Source organism: Podarcis erhardii (assembly GCF_964252035.2).
Source record: "Podarcis erhardii genome assembly, chromosome: 3".
Taxonomy (NCBI): domain Eukaryota; kingdom Metazoa; phylum Chordata; class Lepidosauria; order Squamata; family Lacertidae; genus Podarcis; species Podarcis erhardii.
Genome location: NC_138507.1, coordinates 104697272 through 104716270, shown reverse-complemented (window position 1 = coordinate 104716270; position 18999 = coordinate 104697272). Strand labels below are relative to the sequence as shown.

General features: G+C 47.0%; 1 protein-coding gene across 1 annotated transcript; it reads left to right on the top strand.

The window, feature by feature from the left end:
- The first annotated feature begins 418 nt into the window (after positions 1–418).
- On the top strand, positions 419–18709 carry LOC309337960 (GTP cyclohydrolase 1-like). Its single transcript, XM_081855020.1, has 6 exons — positions 419–1612; positions 6613–6722; positions 9500–9555; positions 13454–13485; positions 15452–15536; positions 17882–18709. Exons 1-6 carry the CDS (start codon positions 1273–1275, stop codon positions 18006–18008), a joined length of 750 nt encoding a protein of 249 aa, XP_081711146.1. The 5' UTR covers positions 419–1272; the 3' UTR covers positions 18009–18709.
- Positions 18710–18999: the final 290 nt, after the last annotated feature.

The following is an 18999-nucleotide window of genomic DNA, read 5'->3' as shown; positions in this document are numbered from 1 at the left end:
CAGATGCCAGAAAGCAAAAGCCCTCCTTTGCACAGCTTGTCAATATCTTTCTTAAATTGTGGTACCCAGAACTGGACATAGGGTTCCAGGTGTGTTCCAACCAAGGCAGAGTAGAGCAGGAATGAGGAAGCTGGCATTCTCTGGTTGCTCTTTGGAATAAAATTCCCAACATCCAAATAGTTGAGATCATAGGAGCCAATTCCTAGGGGCTGAGATCCCACTAAAATGTTTGTTTGTTTGTGTGTGTGTGTGTGTCCCCAAAGTTGACGGGCATTTCCATTCAAATTGTGTGTGTGCACCGTGTCTTGTGATCACTTATGTGGGGCTTACCTCCCCACCCCTATATTTTATTCAAATTGGCCACGCTGTCTGAGACTGATGGGAGTTGGAGTCCAATAGAACTTGGAGGCCCGCAGCTTCGCCATCTCTGTTTCTGGGGCGAGGCAGTAGCTGAGTGATTGGAGAAGGTCCGTAGATTGAGCATCTGGAAAAGACAGGGCTCAGGGAGACGGAGCTCGGAGGGAGGAATACTGCCACGGTGGCGGAGAGGGAAGCGGACCCGATTCCTGCATCGCAGGAGGTTGGACTGAATGACCCTTGGTGCCCTTTAGTCCAACTCTACCTTTTTACGATCGTATACGGAAAGGCGGCGAGTTTGCTGTTGCCGTTCGTTGCGCGCATTAGCCGCGTGCAGCGTGCATAACACTCGTGTCCCGAGCTTGTTTCCTGCGATTACAAGCGAGGAAGAGGAGGGACGGCAGGTGACAAAGGGCGCCTCAGTGCAGCTTGCCCAGCTGACAGTCCCAAGACGTCGCCTTCTGACAGAGGAGAGGAGGGCTGCCGTGGCAAAACGGCGCGATAAATACCAGATGGCCGGCGCGCAAGCAGCCCTGCACCAGGCGCAACCCTGACGCCGCGGGCGAGCCGTCCACTCCACTCCTTTGCGCAAGGCGCGCCGCAGCTCAGCTCCGCAGCAAAGCAGCCCTCCTTTGGACCCCGCTGCCCTTCCACCTCTGCAAAAGGTGGGGACCCAAAGTCCCTTGCAGAAACCTCCGCTCCCAGCGTCGTCGGGGACGCTCTCCAGATACCCTTAGACCTCCCCTTTGGGATGCACCAGCGCGCTGCCCTTGCAAACGCCGCCGCCGCAGCTTTGCCAGGCACTTTGGCGCAGCCTTAGAAAATCTCCCTCGTAAATTCCCCCTCGAAGCCTGGGCTGTGCCGTCGGTTGCGCCCCTGCGCCCCTCCTCCGAAGCGCCTCGCACGTGCTGCGCCATGGAGCGCCCGCGGCTAGAGGCGCAGTGCTACCGAAACGGGGACTGCCACCCCGGACGCCTCCTCGGGGGCTTGAGCGAGCTGGCGGCTGGCAGCAACCCCTGCGAGATCCGCAAGCCGGCGGCGAAACTCCCGCGCCCGCCGTCGGACAAAGGCAGCCGGGCCCGGGAAAGCGAGGAGCGGGAAGAGAGGGACGGGCTGCCTGCCCTGGAGGATGCGTACACCACCATCCTGGAGGGCCTGGGCGAGGACCCCACCCGGGAAGGGCTGCTGCTCACGCCCCGTCGGGCCGCCAAGGCCATGCAGTTCCTCACCAAGGGCTACCGCGAAACCGTTGGAGGTGAGATGCCCGCCCGCCTTTCTTTCTTTTCTTGTTTTGACAACAGCCGCCAATGGTCTGGTTGCACCTTAAAGGCTTCCTATATTTATTAAGACGTAAGCCTTCGTGGGCTAGATCAGCTGCGTAAAAATTAGTGTCTCTCTTTGTTTCATCTTTTGAAGACCTGCTAAAATCACTTCTGTTCCGTCGGGAACAATTCAGAATACTGTACACCTTCCCACAATTTTCTGATTTTAAAAATGCAGGCAATTAAGAATTCACCTTCCCATAATGTCTTTATTTTAAAACTTTTTATGTTTTTACTGCATGGCTTTTGTTATTATTTTTATTTTATTTACAATAAAATATATTATTTTATTGTAAAGAATATATTGCACATTTTTATTATATAGCTTTGTTGTAAACCACTCTGGTGTTTTTTTAAAAATGAATTGTGATATAAAAATATTTTAAATGAACGAATAAATATTACTATGTTAGATTTCTTACCCACCTTTTGCCGTGAGGTGTTGGGGAAGATAACGGTAATTTTAAAATGCGGTGTTGAAATTGGTTAAAACAAATTGCAATCCAGGGAATAGGATGGGCCCTAAAAATAATCTGCAGTGCTGCTGATTGTTGTTGTTTAGTTGTTTAGTCATGTCTGACTCTTTGTGACACCCTGGACCAGAGCACGCCAGGCACTCCTGTCTTCCACTGCCTCCCGCAGTTTGGTCAAACTCATGCTGGTAGCTTTGAGAACACTGTCCAACCATCTCGTCCTCTGTCGTCCCCTTCTCCTTGTGCCCTCCATCTTTCCCAACATCAGGGTCTTTTCCAGGGAGTCTTCTCTTCTCATGAGGTGGCCAAAGTATTGGAGCCTCAGCTTCACAATCTGTCCTTCCAGTGAGCACTCAGGGCTGATTTACTTAAGAATGGAGAGGTTTGATCTTCTTGCAGTCCATGGGACTTTCAAGAGTCTCCTCCAGCACCATAATTCAAAAGCATCAATTCTTCGGCGATCAGCCTTCTTGATGGTCCAGCTCTCATTTCCATACATCACTGCTGGGGAAACCATAGCTTTAACTATACAGACCTTTGTCGGCAATGTGATGTCTCTGCTAATGCTGCTGATATATTCATCAAATCATAGAATTGCAGAGTTGCAAGGGACCCCAAGATGCTGGGGTCATCTAGCCCAACCCTCTGCAATGTAGGAATATTTTGCTCAAAGTGAGGCTCGAACTCATGACCTTGAGATTAGGAGTTTCATGCTCTACCAACTGAGCTAAAGGCATTTTCTTTTGTATTGGCACTGAACAATCTGGTCATCACTTTATTAAGTATATCCAGTATTGTTCCTCCTCTTGGAAGACTGTGTCTGTGTGATCTCTTTCGCATGCCTTTCTTTCTTTTAAAAAGGGTCTGGAAACTTCTGTTTCAGTGTATCTGAAGAAGTGTGCATGCACACGAAAGCTCATACCAAGAACTGACTTAGTTGGTCTTTAAGGTGCTACTGGAAGGAATTTGTTTTGTTTTTTCTTTTAAAAAGTGGGTTTAGTCAGCAGCAATTCTCATCCTGCCTGACCACTGATCATGCTTGGAGCTGTAGTTATTTTAAATACTGTAATAAAAAAAACAGATTTTATACATACATGAGAATAGGTAGGCCTGACCTGAAAATATTGAAATATCAGCAAGCCTGTAATGCTATACTGAGCTGCTTGGGATGGATTTTACTTATATGCTACTTTTCCGCAGCAAACTTGTGCCCAAACTGACTTAAAGCAAACATTCAGAGACCTCGAAATAGAGAACACTTGGAAATAAAATTATACAAAATACGGAACGTGTCAATAAATTCACAAATAACAAAAATCAACAAAAGAAATTGTAAACATGCACATTCTCTCTGCCGTAGCTGACACACTTCATATTTCTTTATTCTTTACTGCCAACCCTTGAGGGACATAGCAAATATACAGACTTTTGCCGTTTTCATTTCAGGGCCACATTAATCTCTGGCTATAACAATCAGCTCCTTGGTTCTTGCTGCCTGGAAGCAAGTTGATTAGCAATCCTCTTAAACCTTGTTCCAGGGTTACTGGATTATTTCTATAATGTAGCCATTCAACACTATCTGGGAATTGAGGGTGTTTGTGTATGTATGAATGAACAAGGTTCATAACTCAGTAAGCGTTGAAAGTTTACTTGCATTTGTTTTACAGCAATGTGCAACTTTGAACACACAGACACAGTTCTCGTTTCAAGGGATAAGACTTGTTGTACAACTTGTCTGAGGGCCCTGAAGCAGGAGCCCAGATCCTACATGAGCATTGCACACGCCCCATACTAGTGGTTCAGTGGGATTTGGGGTACTACTTTGACTAAAATAGCTCCCATCCTCAAGGCAGAACCCCAGAATCTGAAGGCACCATGCCAAGCTGACAACTAAAAATGTAACACTGGCACTTAGCAATTTCCTTGCTGAGGACCAGGTTACAGTAGTACCTTGGGTTACAAACGCTTTGGGTTACGTGTTTTCAGGTTGCAGACCGTGGGAAACCCGGAAGTACTGGAAAGGGTTACTTCTGGGTTTCACCGCTCGCGCATGCGCAGGAGCGCCAAATCGTGTCACATGCGTGCACAGACGCAGCGTTGCAGGTTATGAACGCTACAGGTTGTGGACGTGCCTCCGTCACAGATTACATCCGCAACCTGAGGTTCCACTGTACTTTAGGGACCATCTTAACCCATCTAAACCTGCCTGGGCCCTGAAGGAGGCCTTGCTCTTTTAGCTCATTCTCACTGGAAATGTGATTGGCAGGTACAGTGGTACCTCAGGTTAAGAACTTAATTCACTCTGGAGGTCTCTTCTTAACCTGAAACTGTTCTTAACCTGAGGTACCACTTTAGCTAATGGGGCCTCCTGTCGCTGCCGCGCTGCCGCTATGCGATTTCTGTTTTCCTCCTGAAGCAAAGTTCTTAACCTGAGGTACTATTTCTGGGTTAGTGGAGTCTGTAACCTGAAGCGCCTGAACCTGAAGTGCCTGTAACCTGAAGCATCTGTAACACAAGGTACCACTGTACTAGGAACAGGGCCTTTTCAGTGATGGTGCCACCGGACTAATGAAAGCCATTCCCTGGAGAAATAATCTTCTCCCACTTGTTGACAGGTTTTATTTGGGTCACAAAGAGTTGGACATGACTAAACAACAACAATAACAACTGTTTTATGCTCTTTCTAGTGCCACTGATAGCTTTTAAATGCATTTTTAGATTCATTTTTACTGGTTTTTAATACGTTGGTTTTCATCGTTTTGATGTTTAGATCACTTTTGTGGAAATGTGGCATGAAAAGAAATTGAAATGAACGGAAGAGAGAACATTTTTACAGTTCGCTGCAGCACGTGGCTGCTAGGAATGTGAAATATTTTTCTAGGCCTGCCTATCTAGTTTGACCTAAACATTCTTGGTCTGTTACTTGTGGGGTATTTAAAATGCAGTCAAACGAACAATTCATGTTTTGCTAGATAGGCGCATAATAGGAACTGAAGCTCACAGAGTTTCCCTGTAAGTTTGCTAGAGAGAACTCTGTGAGAGACACTCCCACTGTGCCCTGACAGAGGAAGGGCATAGCTACACACACACACACACACACACACACACACACACACTTAACTGCCTGGTCACAGCCTCTCTTTTCTCTCTCTTCTTCATCTCTTCATCAGCAAGCCAGAAATGTGAGAACATCTGCTAAGTCTAAGCTTCAATGCCCGGACACCGTTCAAAACTAGACTAAAGCACATCTTTGTAGCTGAATTACCATTTTAAGCCGGCCTGAACAAAGCTGTTATCTCTGTTACTCTGTTCTGAGTGAGCAAATGTTATTTTTCACCTTTTACAAGACTGTGTGATTATTGTTTTAAGGGGGAGAAATGGGGAAAATACCAGGAGAATCCAGTCTGCCTTAAAGCACGCAGGATTCCTTAAACTAGAAGGTTAAAACTAAACTATCTAGGTGTTAGGAAAACATTCTACAAGAAACAGATAAAAGTTCCTGTCAGCTTTAAAGAGGGTTCCAGATTTTTACTTTAGGGTGTAGGAGTGGCACTCTAGGCTTGATTGGTGTCAGCTGGAGATGCAAATAAAGGGAGGAAGGTGCAGGGTGCAATTTCCGCACGAGGAAAGCACACACACACACACACACACACACACACACTGTCAGCACGCACGCTGACAGCAAGGTTGGAAGTAAGAGAATGTGTGCTGCTGATAACTGAGTTTTGCTGCGTCAGGATTGTTAATTACTGGACTGAGATTATACCGTGCTGGAGAGATAAAGAAATAATGTAAATAGCTTGTACAGTGGTACCTCAGGTTACATACGCTTCAGGTTACATACGCTTCAGGTTACAGACTCTGCTAACCCAGAAATAGTACCTCGGGTTAAAAACTTTGCTTCAGGATGAGAACAGAAATCGTGCTCCGGCAGCGTGGCAGCAGCGGGAGACCCCATTAGCTAAAATGGTGCTTCAGGTTAAGAACAGTTCCCGTTTAAGAACGGACCTCCAGAATGAATTAAGTTCTTAACCTGTATATAACCTGTATATAATAGTAACAGAAATGCTTGTGCAACCAGTCAAGCAACAAAGAAGCTATTGACTGTGAATTTGAGTATGACTCCCGTTCTTGTCCTCTGCCTCCGGGGAAAACTCTGCTACAAACAGTAAGAAGTGGTTTTACCAAGGTGCCACCACACAAGCAGAAAAGTGCAGCGGAAGTGTGTGGGTGGTTAACCTCTAATACTAAGCTCCCCTTTTAAGCTGGCAAATGGGTGGCACCCTGCTGAACTCCCAAACATGAGGAAGGAAGGATAATATCTAATAAATATATCCTCTCCTAGCATCTATCTACACCCCAATATTACTAATTATTCTTTAGTCAAGGCCAGAACTTGTAGATGGAACAAAGTGTACTTTCCCACTATTCCATGAAAAGATTCTGTTTTGTCTTTTCAGACATACTCAACGATGCAGTTTTCGACGAGGACCATGACGAGATGGTGATCGTGAAGGACATTGATATGTTTTCCCTCTGTGAACATCACTTGGTACCTTTCTTCGGCAAGGTACTGGTTACCTGAAATGCTTTGTGGTCTAAACCAGTGTTGGCCCCCTGCTGGAGTGGCTGGGGAAACCCAGCCACATGGGCGGGGTATGAATAATAAATTATTATTATTATTTAAATTATTATTATTATTATTTAGCCTAAGTTGGCTTCACAGGTGTGTGCTGGATTCTCCCCAGCCAAGTTGCTTGGGACGGAAGATTCTGCCGTCCACACTGCACGTTGCCCATTGCCCAGCCTTTGCAGACGTATCCAGGAATCTGTGTTTTACATGCAAAGGGCTCAATGCCTGCCATTTCCCCTGATAGCTGGGAAAGATTCCTGTCTGAAATAGGACTGGAAATAGGAGCAGGAAACCTGTGCTGCAAAGCCTTTTGCAGTGGCTTGCCAGCCCCCGCCTTTCTCCCCATTCGACTGAGCTTTAAACTTCTCCACCAAATTTGGCAGTGTGATGCAGGCGAGCGTGATGTGTGCTTGCGTCTTTGTGAGAGTGGCGTGTGCCTCTGTGTGTGTGTGTGTCAAAGAGAGGAGAGTGTGTGCCTTGGTCCTGAATACCTGAAAGAGTATCCCCCCCCCCCATTGTCCAGCCCAGACACTGAGATCCAGCATCGAGGGCCTTCTGGCAGTTCCCTCATTGCGAGAAGTGAGGTTATAGGGAACCAGACAGAGGGCCTTCTCAGTAGTGGCGCCCACCCTGTGGAACACCCTCCCTTCAGATGTGAAGAAAATAAGCAGTTATCTTATCTTTAAAAGACATCTGAAGGCAGCCCTGTTTAGGGAAGTTTTTAATATTTAATGCTGTACTGTTTTTAACATTTGATTGGGAGCCGCCCAGAGTGGCTGGGGAGACTCAGCCAGATGGGCAGGGTATAAATAATAAATTATTATTATTATTATTATTATTATTATTATTATTATTATTATTATTATTTCCTGGATGTTTTGCGGCACGCATGTGTGGTGAGTATCTGTTTGTTGTGTGTGTGCATTCGTGTGTATTCATTTTGCTTGTGGTGCGCGTGCATCCACGGCAAGCACACTGCCCACGCATGTGGGTTTGGTGGTCACTTGGATCACCACCCGCAAAGGCTTGGCCAGCATTGAATACGGCCTTGGTGTCCAAAAGAGTTAGTCCTTTGGCAGATCATACTGACTGAACTGGATAGGCAAGTAGCAGCTTCCTAGATCCCTAAGAATTCTCTGTGGCTCAGAGTTCTTTGGGTGACCTTTAGTTTGCACTCCGTCAGGCAGCAGAGGAACCAACCCACATGGCAGGTTGCCAGGAATGGACAAGACAAGGGAAAGTCCTTACCATCTGCTTTTATTCAGTATTCACAGAGAGAGGCTTAGAAACTCATCGACTTGGAGCAATGGCGTTGCTCCGAGTCAAACCCCACCCCTTCCGTCTCTCCCATTATGCGTCATCACTACGGTGGGTGAGCTGTGCCTTCTGCCTCTGAGCTTTCTGCTCTCCTACTTTCAATGCCTGCCAGGTTCTGGGGGGGGGGGGTCTGGAATGCTTTCTAAAGACATTTGAGTCCATCAGTTGTTCCCCCCTCTGGTTCTGCTTCCTCCTCCTCTCCCATTAAGAGTTTGGATTTCATATCCTGCTTTATCACTACCCAAAGGAGTCTCAAAGCGGCTAACGTTCTCCTCTCCCTTCTTCCCCCACAACAAACACTCTGTGAGGTGAGTGGGGCTGAGAGACTTCAAAGAAGTGTGACTGGCCCAAGGTCACCCAGCAGCTGCATGTGGAGGAGCGGGGAAGCGAACCCGGTTCACCAGATTACGAGACTACTGCTCTTAACCCCTGCACCACACTGGCTCTTTCCCCTCATCTGCCTCTCCCTCAAACCCTGTTGTAATTCTGAACTGTAATTCCTTCTTCTGAACTGTAATTCCTTCTTCTTCTGAACTGTAATTCCTTCTTCTCTGGAAGGGTCAGGCTGGGGAGGTGGTCTCTACCATTCCTCCTCTGCCCAGTCCCTGACATACTGCTGTGCTGAACTACAAACATGGTATATTTTTTATTTACCAAAGAAACCCTCTTCCCTACTCCCTGTTAGATGTGCTATCCTGCTTTTATTTTAAGGGGATGACACAGGGGTGTATCGCTGTCCGCCAGCACCTGGGGCGGATGCTCCAGTGCTGGGCAGGACGAAGAGGGTCTCTTCACCCTCCGCAATCACCCAGCCCTCACTGCCAGGTGACGGGGGTCTCTGTGGGGGGTGCCTGTTTTGTGTGTCTCTCCCCCCCCCCCGGCATCCTGCACGTTATGCCACTGGGATAACGTTTGCTTCTAAGCCACCGGTTCTCAACCTGTTGGTCCCCAGATGTTGTTGGACTACAATTCCCATCATCCCTGAGCTCTGGCCTTGCTAACTAGGGATGATGGGAGTTGTAGTCCAACAACATCTGGGGCCCCACAGGTTGAGAACCGCTGTATCTAAGCCAATAGCACTGAAGACTTGTGAGTTTGAATCATTGACAGAGATTTGGGGGAAGTATCCTCAATTGCTTTGGGGAAGAGGATTGTTTTGATTTTACTTGCCCTTGGCAGTCAGATCAGACAGGCCGCTGTAACGCAGACCAACAAGGCAAATCCACAAATCCCTTTGGAACAAATTGTGCATTAGCAAGATTTCAGAATCGCAGTGTTAGTGACTAGAGCAGTGTTAGTGACTATTCCCAGCAACATAACTGGTGTGTTGCGGTGGGGATAGACTCAAATTGTGAACCCAGTATTAACCATTCTTCCCTCTCTGTTTGAATCTGCAGGTGCACATTGGATACTTACCGAGGAAGAAAGTGGTTGGCTTAAGCAAACTTGCAAGGTTCTTATTATTCAATTTACGTTCTTGTCTGTTTTATGGAATTCACTGGTGCAGTGTGTATGGACGGCCGCTGTCTCAGATGGCTTTGAAAGGGAATTAAGACAAATTTGTGGAGGAGAGGTTGTTCCAGTGGCTCTTAGCCAGCATGGCCATTCAGAACCTCCAGGTTCAGTAGCAGCTTATGACTGAATAAGACTTGCTGGAGAGCAATAACAAGAAATCATTGTCTTCAGACCATGCTTGCTCACTGTGGGGAAATGGGGTGTTGCACCCGGTGGACCAACCTGCTGTCTCTGTGGCGCAATGGGCCATTGCGTCCGGCTGTTAACCGGAAGGTTGGTGGTTCGAGCCCACCCAGGGACGGCTGTGGGCAGGATTCCTGCATTGCAGGGGGTTAAACTACATGACCCTTGGGATCCCTTCCAACTCGACCTTGTGTCTGATCCATCATGACTCTTCTTAGGTTTTTGAAGCATGCATCAGTGTACACTTATGTGCATTTTGTGTGTATGTGAAATTAGAAGTTACACACGATCTGGGATGTTAACACTGATAAGTGAGATGATTCATTTATTGGCCACGGGTCCCTCCTAAAATGCTGAGCTCAGGACCACACACATGGGGCACCCTCTGCTGCGGGAGGCCAGTGGCTGGGAAACACAAGTATCCAAACAAACTCCTGTGTTGCAAAGAGAATGTCAACAATGTCTAGGCAACACGGTGACCATATACATGCGTAATAGACAATCTTTATAGAATTCCTTCAAATCACAAAAAGTTCAGAATGAAATCTTTAGTCTCAAAGTCTCTGAAAATCTTTAAATGAAGCGAGGTACCAAACTTTGTACGCTGGAAGACAAGCTGTGAAGCTTTGTGTATTCAACAATGATGTCCAACACTGAACGGTAATTCCAGGTATTGACTACCGTTTCGTAGAATTCTTCATCATCGGACACGGAGCAATGGTTCCAAACTACAAGAAGGAAGATTCCACCTAAACATTAGGAAGAACTTCCTGACAGTAAGAGCTGTTTGACAGTGGAATTTGCTGCCAAGGAGTGTGGTGGAGTCTGCTTCTTTGGAGGTCTTTAAGCAGAGGCTTGACAACCATATGTCAGGAGTGTTCTGATGGTGTTTCCTGCTTGGCAGGGGGTGGGACTCGATGGCCCTTGTGGTCTCTTCCAACTCTATGATTCTATGATTCATCAGTGCGGTGGGTGGATATAGAATGCTTCATAAAACCATCTTATTTTGAATGAATGTATATAAATGAAAATATCAAGTCACTGCATTATTTGAACATTTCATGATTTTAAAGATTGTCTATTACGTATGCATATGGTCATTGTGTTGTCTAGACATTGTTGAGGGAAACACAAGTAGGCAGAGAGCTGTTGCACTCCGGGTCCTGCTGGCAGGCTTCCCAGAGGCATCTGAGAGTTGAACTAGATGGGTCTTTAACTTGATCCAGCAGGGCTTTTCTTAAGTTCCTACATATTATTGTTCTGAAGAATTCTGGGGACCGCAAATGGCAGTCTCCAGTTGGGAGAAGCTGTTGGTGCTGATGTGTTTTGTTTTTTTTTCTTTAAAATTTTTATTGGATTTTCACATTTTATAACAACACATACAAAAAAAAAACAAAAAAACACATGAATATTTTCATATCCTTACTTTCATAACCCTCTTTCCTTGACTTCCCCCCACCCACCCCCCATACATCCCAATTTCCATATTTAATTCAGCAAGTTCTTGTTTCTCTCCTTAACCCTATTCTTATTATATTTAGACTTAATTCTTTCTGTTAGGCCCAATTTATTGTCCCATTCACTTATATACATTAAATCCTTTATCTGAGATCGATCAAGGTTCTTATACCATAAATTTCCCTTTTTTATATTGAAATATAAATCAAAATTATAAAACCCCAAAATCATAAAATTTTTGAATTCTGTTTTTCCCCCTTCCTCCCTGCCCAGGTATCTGTCCCTTCCCAAATAACTGTCCTCCCATGAAACTCCTAGTCCGGATTCCTCACATCAGAGGCCTTTAAGTCTCTTTCAGTCTCTCTCTGTCTGTTCTGTTGGTAGTCTTTTTTGTTGGTCTTCAGATCTCGAGGGATGTCTGTCGCAGTCACTTCATCTTTTCTCGAATCAAACCTAATTGGAAAAGCTTGCTGCCAGGGTTCTGCCAGGGGTCCCCGAATTTCAAAGTCATCCAAGCCAGAAAAGAGGAGGAAGTCCCAGTTATGTTTCTTTACTCTTTTAACTTCCCATGTTCCATAGTGTCCAATGGCTTCCTCCTTTGCTTTTCTCTTCTCATGATTTGTAATCCAAAAAACTTCTCTGTTCCCTGACTGCAAAAGGTCCTGTTCGAAATTTTTTATCTGTACTTTTTCCCCTCCAGCCTCCTTTTCCACCAGCTCCAAAGATATCTTTTCTGTTTCAGCTGCAGAATCTTTCAGAGTCAGATCCTTAGTTCCATCAGCAAGGTTGCTTGTTTTAGCGATCAAGGTCGTGAGTTGTTTGTCCATAGCCATAGCTTGCTCTTGTAAAGTTCCCACGAGAAAAATGGCTCTTTCTATTTGTGCTAGTAATTTTCCTTCTGCAGCCATTGTAGTGTCACTGGTTCCCCCTAGGGGGATTGCCATTGTTAGAGTTCTTTGCCAACAGTCTTATACCTTGTTATTTACTTTGTTTCCAACCACTTCTAGTTAAATGTAACACCTTTAAGTCAGAGAGATATAAAGTAATGCAGTTCTTATCTTGATCCAGCCGTTTGACAGCTCAATTAACAGCTGTCAAACTCCTGTTCTTTCACGCTAGGTTGATGCAGGACGCTCCCGGGTCCGGGGGGGGGTACACAAAAGTTTTCAAAGTTCACCTCTTCCCTCCAGCACAACTTAAAAATAAATAAAAGCTTGTTCTCACAAATTCATGGAATCTCTTATCAGTCCCAAAAGACACGAAATTTTTCATTCCGATCTTAGGTTTTCGCTCCTAGCTTTAAATTGTCTGTATGTAGGGGGGGTGCGGACTTCCCTTTAGCACATCCCCCCGTTCGTTCCAAATTAAAGGTATAAATTTCTTTTAAAGTCCAAATTTCCTTCTACTCACGGGGTATTTATTTCCAGTCCAAATGTCGGGAAGAAAGTTGACGCTCTCCGGCAATGGCTTGCGGCTTCACTCCACTGAAGTAGCGGTCTACTCCCAGCACCACGCCATTCCTCGTACCCTCTCCGCAGCCTTTAAAAAGGCTCTTCGATTGTCGAGGAGGGCGCTTAAGGTGCCCACTGAGTCACCAAGTCCACAGGTATCAGCACCTGTGGTTTCTAAGGGTCCCCGCGTCGCCGGCGCGGCAAGACCCGTTTTCAGCGGAGCCGATTCCCTCCGGAGCTCGGAGGGAATCCGCCATTAGACCGATCGCGTCAACCCGGAAGGTGCTGATGTGTTTTGACCCTGCCCCACCCTCAAGAAAAGCGATTACCTCATGTTTTTATTTGAAAGCATGAGTACAGTTGTACCTTGGAAGTCAAATGAAATCCGTTCTGGAAGTCCGTTTGACTTCCAAAACATTTGAAAACCAAATTGTGGCTTCTGATTGGCTGCAGTAAGCTCCTGCAGCCAATCAGAAGCCTCAGAAACCCCATTGGATCTTCAGGTTCCAAAAGAACGTTTGCAAACCAGAACAATCACTTCCGGGTTTGCGATGTTCAGGAGACAAAATGTCCGAGTTCCAGGGCATTCGTGATTCAAGGTACGACTGTACTCCAAAGGTAAAACCTTGACAACTGCAGCCTGAGAGTGAGTCTTGCTTTTTCCCGTTTTGCATTCCATTTGCTTGTCTGTTTCTTGACACCATGCCATTTATTTTCTCTCACCGTTATCTTTTCTCCCTCCAGAATCGTTGAAATATTCAGCCGAAGGCTTCAAGGTTTGTATCCTTTCTGCCATATGATGCAGCTCTGCCTTCTTGCTAACTCCCCTATGTTCCTCTAATGCCACCCCTAGGAGTCACTCTAGGGCAAGAGTGGCTAACCTGTGGTCATCTTGACCAGGGGTTCCCAAACTTTTGTCTTCAGCTGTTTTGGACTACATTTCCCATCATCCCTGACCACTGGTCCTGCTAGGTAGGGATGATGGGAGTTGTAGTCCAACAACAGCAGAAGACACAAGTTTGGGGAAACCCTGATCTAGACCTTCTTGAACTATAACTCCCAGACTGTTGGCCGTGCTAGCTGGGGCTGTTGGGAGTTGGTGTCTGACACCACCTGGAGGGGCAGTAGCTAGGAATCCCTTCTCAGGGGCATGAATTTCCCTGAGTGTGCTGTGAGAAACAAAATTACTTTAAGAATCCTGCGGGCCTCTGGATATTGTGGAATTCCAAATCACATTGGTCTTATTATCCAGTATAGCCAGTAGTAAGGGAGTTGTAGCCCTACAGCACCTGGAGGGCCACAGGTTCCCCGTCCCCAATAACTGCCAGCAGGGCTGCTTTGGTCTCTGGTCCTCCAAATGCCCCCCATATCCACTTCATACTGAGAGCTGGAGGGGAAAGGCAGTGGGAGGTCAGCGCAGTGCGCAGTGCGCATGCAGTGGCAGGAGCAGCAGAATGGGAAGATGGCAGCCTTGCCTGTCAAATCTTCCAAGACAGGAATATGCAGATCAGGACAAGTTGGTCAGTCTCTGTTTGATTTGCAGCAGAGCGGCAAAGGTTTTTTTTCATTCTTCAAATGAAAAACAAAAAAAGATAGCTAGACAAGGTATGTCAATGGGAACTCACGTTGAGTGCTGCAAGCAAATTCCTGGGCTGAGTAGCTCCTCAGAGGAATTGTTCTCCTTAATTCTAAGTCAGAGGGGAGCGCTCAGAGCGGAGGAAGGGGGGCCGGTGGGGGCGGTTTGCCCCGGGTGCCATCACTGAGGGGGTGACATTTGGCGCGCCGCCCGCCCACAACTCCCAAGCCTACCCCGAGCCATTGGGGGAAGGGGCGGAGCTGTGCCACCTTGCTGGTGGCCTTCCCCTCTTCCTCCTTCATTTTGACAGCTTAGGGGAGGTTTGGGAGTTGCGGGCGGGCGGTGCGCCATTGCCCCCCACTCCTGGGCTGCTTCCTGGGGGGGGGGGGAAAGCCTCCCCCATGCTGTCAAAAGGAAGAGGGAAGGGAGGAAGGCTGCTGGCAAAGCGGCACGGCTCCCTCCCGCCTCGCCCAGGAAGCAGCCCGCCATGGGCAGCTCACTCCGTCCCCCTGGGCGGCACCCCCCTGGGACGCTTGCCCCACCCTGGAGAGCACAGCATGCTGGAGCACCTAGCTCCGCCTCTGGGAGCGCTGGTGAGTTTTGTCCTTTTCTCTCAATATATGACACACACACCCTGAATGTGAGGAGGGAGACAGTCTTTCCCCCCTTTGCCTGTGAAAGCCCCCTTCCCCCCAGCTTAGCTGAAAGTTCTCCTTTGAGAACAATTGGCTCGGACCAAATTGATTCAGAAGTCAGTAAGTTCATTTATTCCAAAGTTAGCAATTTACAGTGGTACCTCGGGTTAAGTACTTAATTCGTTCCGGAGGTCCGTTCTTAACCTGAAACTGTTCTTAACCTGAGGTACCACTTTAGCTAATCGGGCCTCCTGCTGCCGCCACGAGGCCACCGTGCGATTTCTGTTCTCATCCTGAGGTAAAGTTCTTAACCTGAGGTACTATTTCTGGGTTAGCAGAGTCTATAACCTGAAGTGTCTGTAACCTGAAGCGTCTGTAACCCAAGGTACCACTGTATTAAGGAAAACAATGTATTCAAAAGTTAACCAAAGCCTATATCCGTAAAATAACAGTGAGCATGTATTTGAAGTTGCCAACCAATTAAAGACCATAGCCCTTTCCCCCCCTCACAAAGCACCATTATTTTTCTAGTCCAGGAGCGGCTTACCAAGCAGATTGCCCTGGCAATTACTGAAGCCCTGAAGCCTGTTGGAGTGGCTGTGGTCATTGAAGCATCGTAAGTTCAGCATGTCCTGTCCAGCTTGGAACTGTTGCATCACATACACCCTCATTGCATTTTCCCCATTTCCCTCTTTTGCTGGGGGCGGGTGAGTTTGCATATTATCGCTATTAAAAAAACACGCTATAAACAATCTAAGAAACCCAGCATGATCCTATACTCAGGAAGTGCCATTGATCTCAGTACAGCTCACTCAAAGGTGAGCAATAGGATTACAATCTTGCTTAGTTGCATGTTGCTGTACACAAAACAGGTTGAATGACCACCTATCATGGATGCTTTTTTATTTTTATTTTTTTATTTTTCAAATTTTACATTTCAAATCAAACATCTATTAAACCATACATTCATTGACTTTCCTCTCTCCCCTACCAAGGTACATTTAATATATCCATCATTCCTGCGTATTTTAATATACCCATCTAATTCTGTTTTCCTATCTTGCATCTCTTCAACATATGTTATATTGTTGAATTTTACTTTAATCCTGCCAGCGTTTTCAACTGTACACAATTATTTTCAAAATATTCGGCAAGAATTTTCCATTCCTCTTTTAAATACCTTTTCTTCTTGCTCTCTAATTCTATTTGTTAGACCTGCTAATTCTGCATAGTATGCCATCTTCAGTTGTCCGTCTTCCCTTACTAGGGACTTCACTCACTTTCCATTTTTGGGCTAAAATCTGAGCCGCTGTTGTTGCATACCTAAATACCCCCCCCCCCGCGACTCCTGGAAACCTCCGTATTAACAATTCCTAACAGAAATGCCTCCGGTTTTTTGGGGGAAAGTTTTTAAAACTTTTTCTTCATCTCATTAGATATCATTTCCCAATATTCTTCAGCTGTCTGTCATGGATGCTTTAGCTGAGATTCCTGCATTGTAGAGGGTTGGGCTAGATGAAACTTGGGATCCCTTCCAACTCTTTGATTCTACACCAGAGAGGGGGCAGGGATGTTATCACCCAACCTGTTCATCTCCCCACTCCTGCACCCCCACCGGAACTCCTATTGGTGAAGCTGCCATCTGAGCATGTGCAGCAGCTGTCCCAATGGCACACACCTCAGCATAACTGCGAAGGGGAAGTGGTTTTTATTTTCAAATCGGGTGCAAATAGCTGTGTTTCTCAAGAAACTACAGCAGGGATCAGCAAACTAAGGCCTGGGGGCTGGATGCGGCCCACTCGGACCCTGTTGCCCGCTCGGTCAGTCCCCACACTAAACTGGCGCGGAGGCCTCACCGTGTGGGGACTGACTTCCGCTATGCTGGCATGGCTTCGAATTGGCTGCAGGAAGTTCCTGCAGCCAATCCGAAGCTGTGGACGCCTTTGGGCGGCGCCCCTTCCTTCCCACTGAGGAGGCCACGTATGGCCAAGAACCAAGCAGGAGGAAGCGGCGACGGCGGGGGGGGGGGGGCTGTCTCCGCTGCCCAGGCCAGAGGCATGGGCTCTGCGCCCCGTGGACCTCTGGCTGAGGCAGAGGACGATGATGACACTGCCAAATATGAGGTGGCGGGAGCATAAGTGGTGGTGGCAGGGGTCCTTTGGGAGGGGGGTCCGGCCCCCCCACAAGGACTGAGGGACCGTGGACTGGCCCCCTCCTGAAAATGTTTGCTGACCCCTGAACTAGTCATACCTCATGTTACGTTTGCTTTCGGTTGCGTGTTTTCGGGTTGCGTCCCGCGGGGACCTGGAAGTACCGGAAAGGGTTACTTCTGGGTTTCGCCGCTCACGCATGCGCAGACGTGCAAAATGACGTCATGCGCATGCGCAGAAGCGGCGAATCGTGACCCGCATGTGCGCAAACGCAGGTTGTGTTCTTTCAGGTTGCGGACGGGCCTCCCGAACGGATCCCGTTTGCAACCAGAGGTACCACTGTACAGGATAGGTAGGGATTGTGGCTGACTTCACGTGTACACGGCATCGGACACCACCGATGGAAGTGCACCAGAGCCAGTGTAAACAGTGTAAAATGTGTACATAGCCATAACTGGACTGAGTTCTGAGTAGATATTTATGGGCTTGCACCGTAAAGTAGCTTGGGAGGCATTGTATGTCTGTGGGCAACATTTTAAAATTCATACGCACCCCTGCAGTGGTATAGCGCCATGTGATTTTGCAGCTTATGTAACTCAGCATTTATTTATTTTTTACAAAAATGTGTAGCAAGCTCTGAATTATTCTTTGCAATCTGACTGTTATTTTATTGGGCGGTTCTTGACCTTCTGAGGTTGTCAGCTGCTTTGGACATCGTTCACCGTGGAAAATAAACCACAATGGTATGGGTGTTAGCAATTCCTGCTGCTAATTTGATACTAAAAATGCCTCTTTGAATGTTCCCCGGCAGGCACATGTGCATGATCATGAGGGGAGTTCAGAAGATGAGCAGCAAAACCGTCACCAGCGCCATGCTTGGAGTCCTGCGGGAAGACCCTAAAACCAGGGAGGAATTTCTCGCCTTGATCAAGAATTAAACGACAGCAGCTTGCGGCTCTCTGTGGGTTTGGATCCCACACTCGAAACCAGTTGCCAAGACATAATTGCCTTCTGTGAGCCAGAATCTGTGCCATAAAAGAAGAGGAAGAAGCAGACAAAAAAAAAAAAAAAAAGGTGAAAGCAAAAAAAGAGAAAAAACTAAATAACTGCACCACAGCTTTGTTCTCGCTTATGGGTAACACCTTAGAGTGTCGTTAAACATTAGCTAGGCAGCACAAGCACCGAAATCCCATTTCGCAGCAAAGAAATTGGGTATCCCTGATCCGGCAGCATCTTGTGGCATGGTGAGCCAAGGGCCCCTTTGCACCCGGCATCTTCTAACCCTTTGAGAACAAAGCAAGAGATCCATCCTCTCCTGTGAGTTTCCATGCATCACAAGAGTCGCACATCGAAGCACATAAAATGTGAATGCAAGAAATGCTTATTTGCAAAGGTGTGTTGTGTAGGTGCATTTAGGATTGGCTCCAGCTCTCTTTGTCAGCTCAAGTGGATGGTCCAGGTGTGGCCTGTTATTCTAGTGTAGGTTAGGGGAGCCTCAGGCCCAAATGTGGCCCCCTACGTCTCTATTTCCAGTTCTAGAAAGCCTGCCAGGCCCCTTCTCCCAGGCCCCACTCCTTACTGGTCCCACTCTGTGTCTTCCTTAGGTACTTTTGTCTTTGTGGCATGAGAGCCTCACCTTTTTTTTCTTTTTTAAAAAAGCACAAATACCAGTCAAAAAACATCTACCTTACAAACTTTTATTGGTTTAATATTGACTGACTTGTTTTGGCTGACTCTCAGGCAGGCATAGGCAAACTCGGCCCTCCAGATGTTTTGGGACTACACCTCCCATCATCCCTGACCACTGGTCCTGTTAGCTAGGGATGATGGGAGTTGTAGTCCCAAAAAACGTCTGGAGGGCCGAGTTTGCCTATGTCTGCTCTAAGGGATCATGGGAATGATAGTTTGGTTAGGGTGATGAGAGTTATG

Coding starts and splice junctions, on each gene's coding strand:
- LOC309337960 (XM_081855020.1), top strand. CDS start 1,273: ATGGAGCGCCCGCGGCTAGAGGCGCAGTGCTACCGAAACGGGGACTGC. Junction 6,723..9,499: donor TGGTACCTTTCTTCGGCAAG/GTACTGGTTACC, acceptor TTGAATCTGCAG/GTGCACATTGGATACTTACC. Junction 13,486..15,451: donor ATTCAGCCGAAGGCTTCAAG/GTTTGTATCCTT, acceptor TTATTTTTCTAG/TCCAGGAGCGGCTTACCAAG.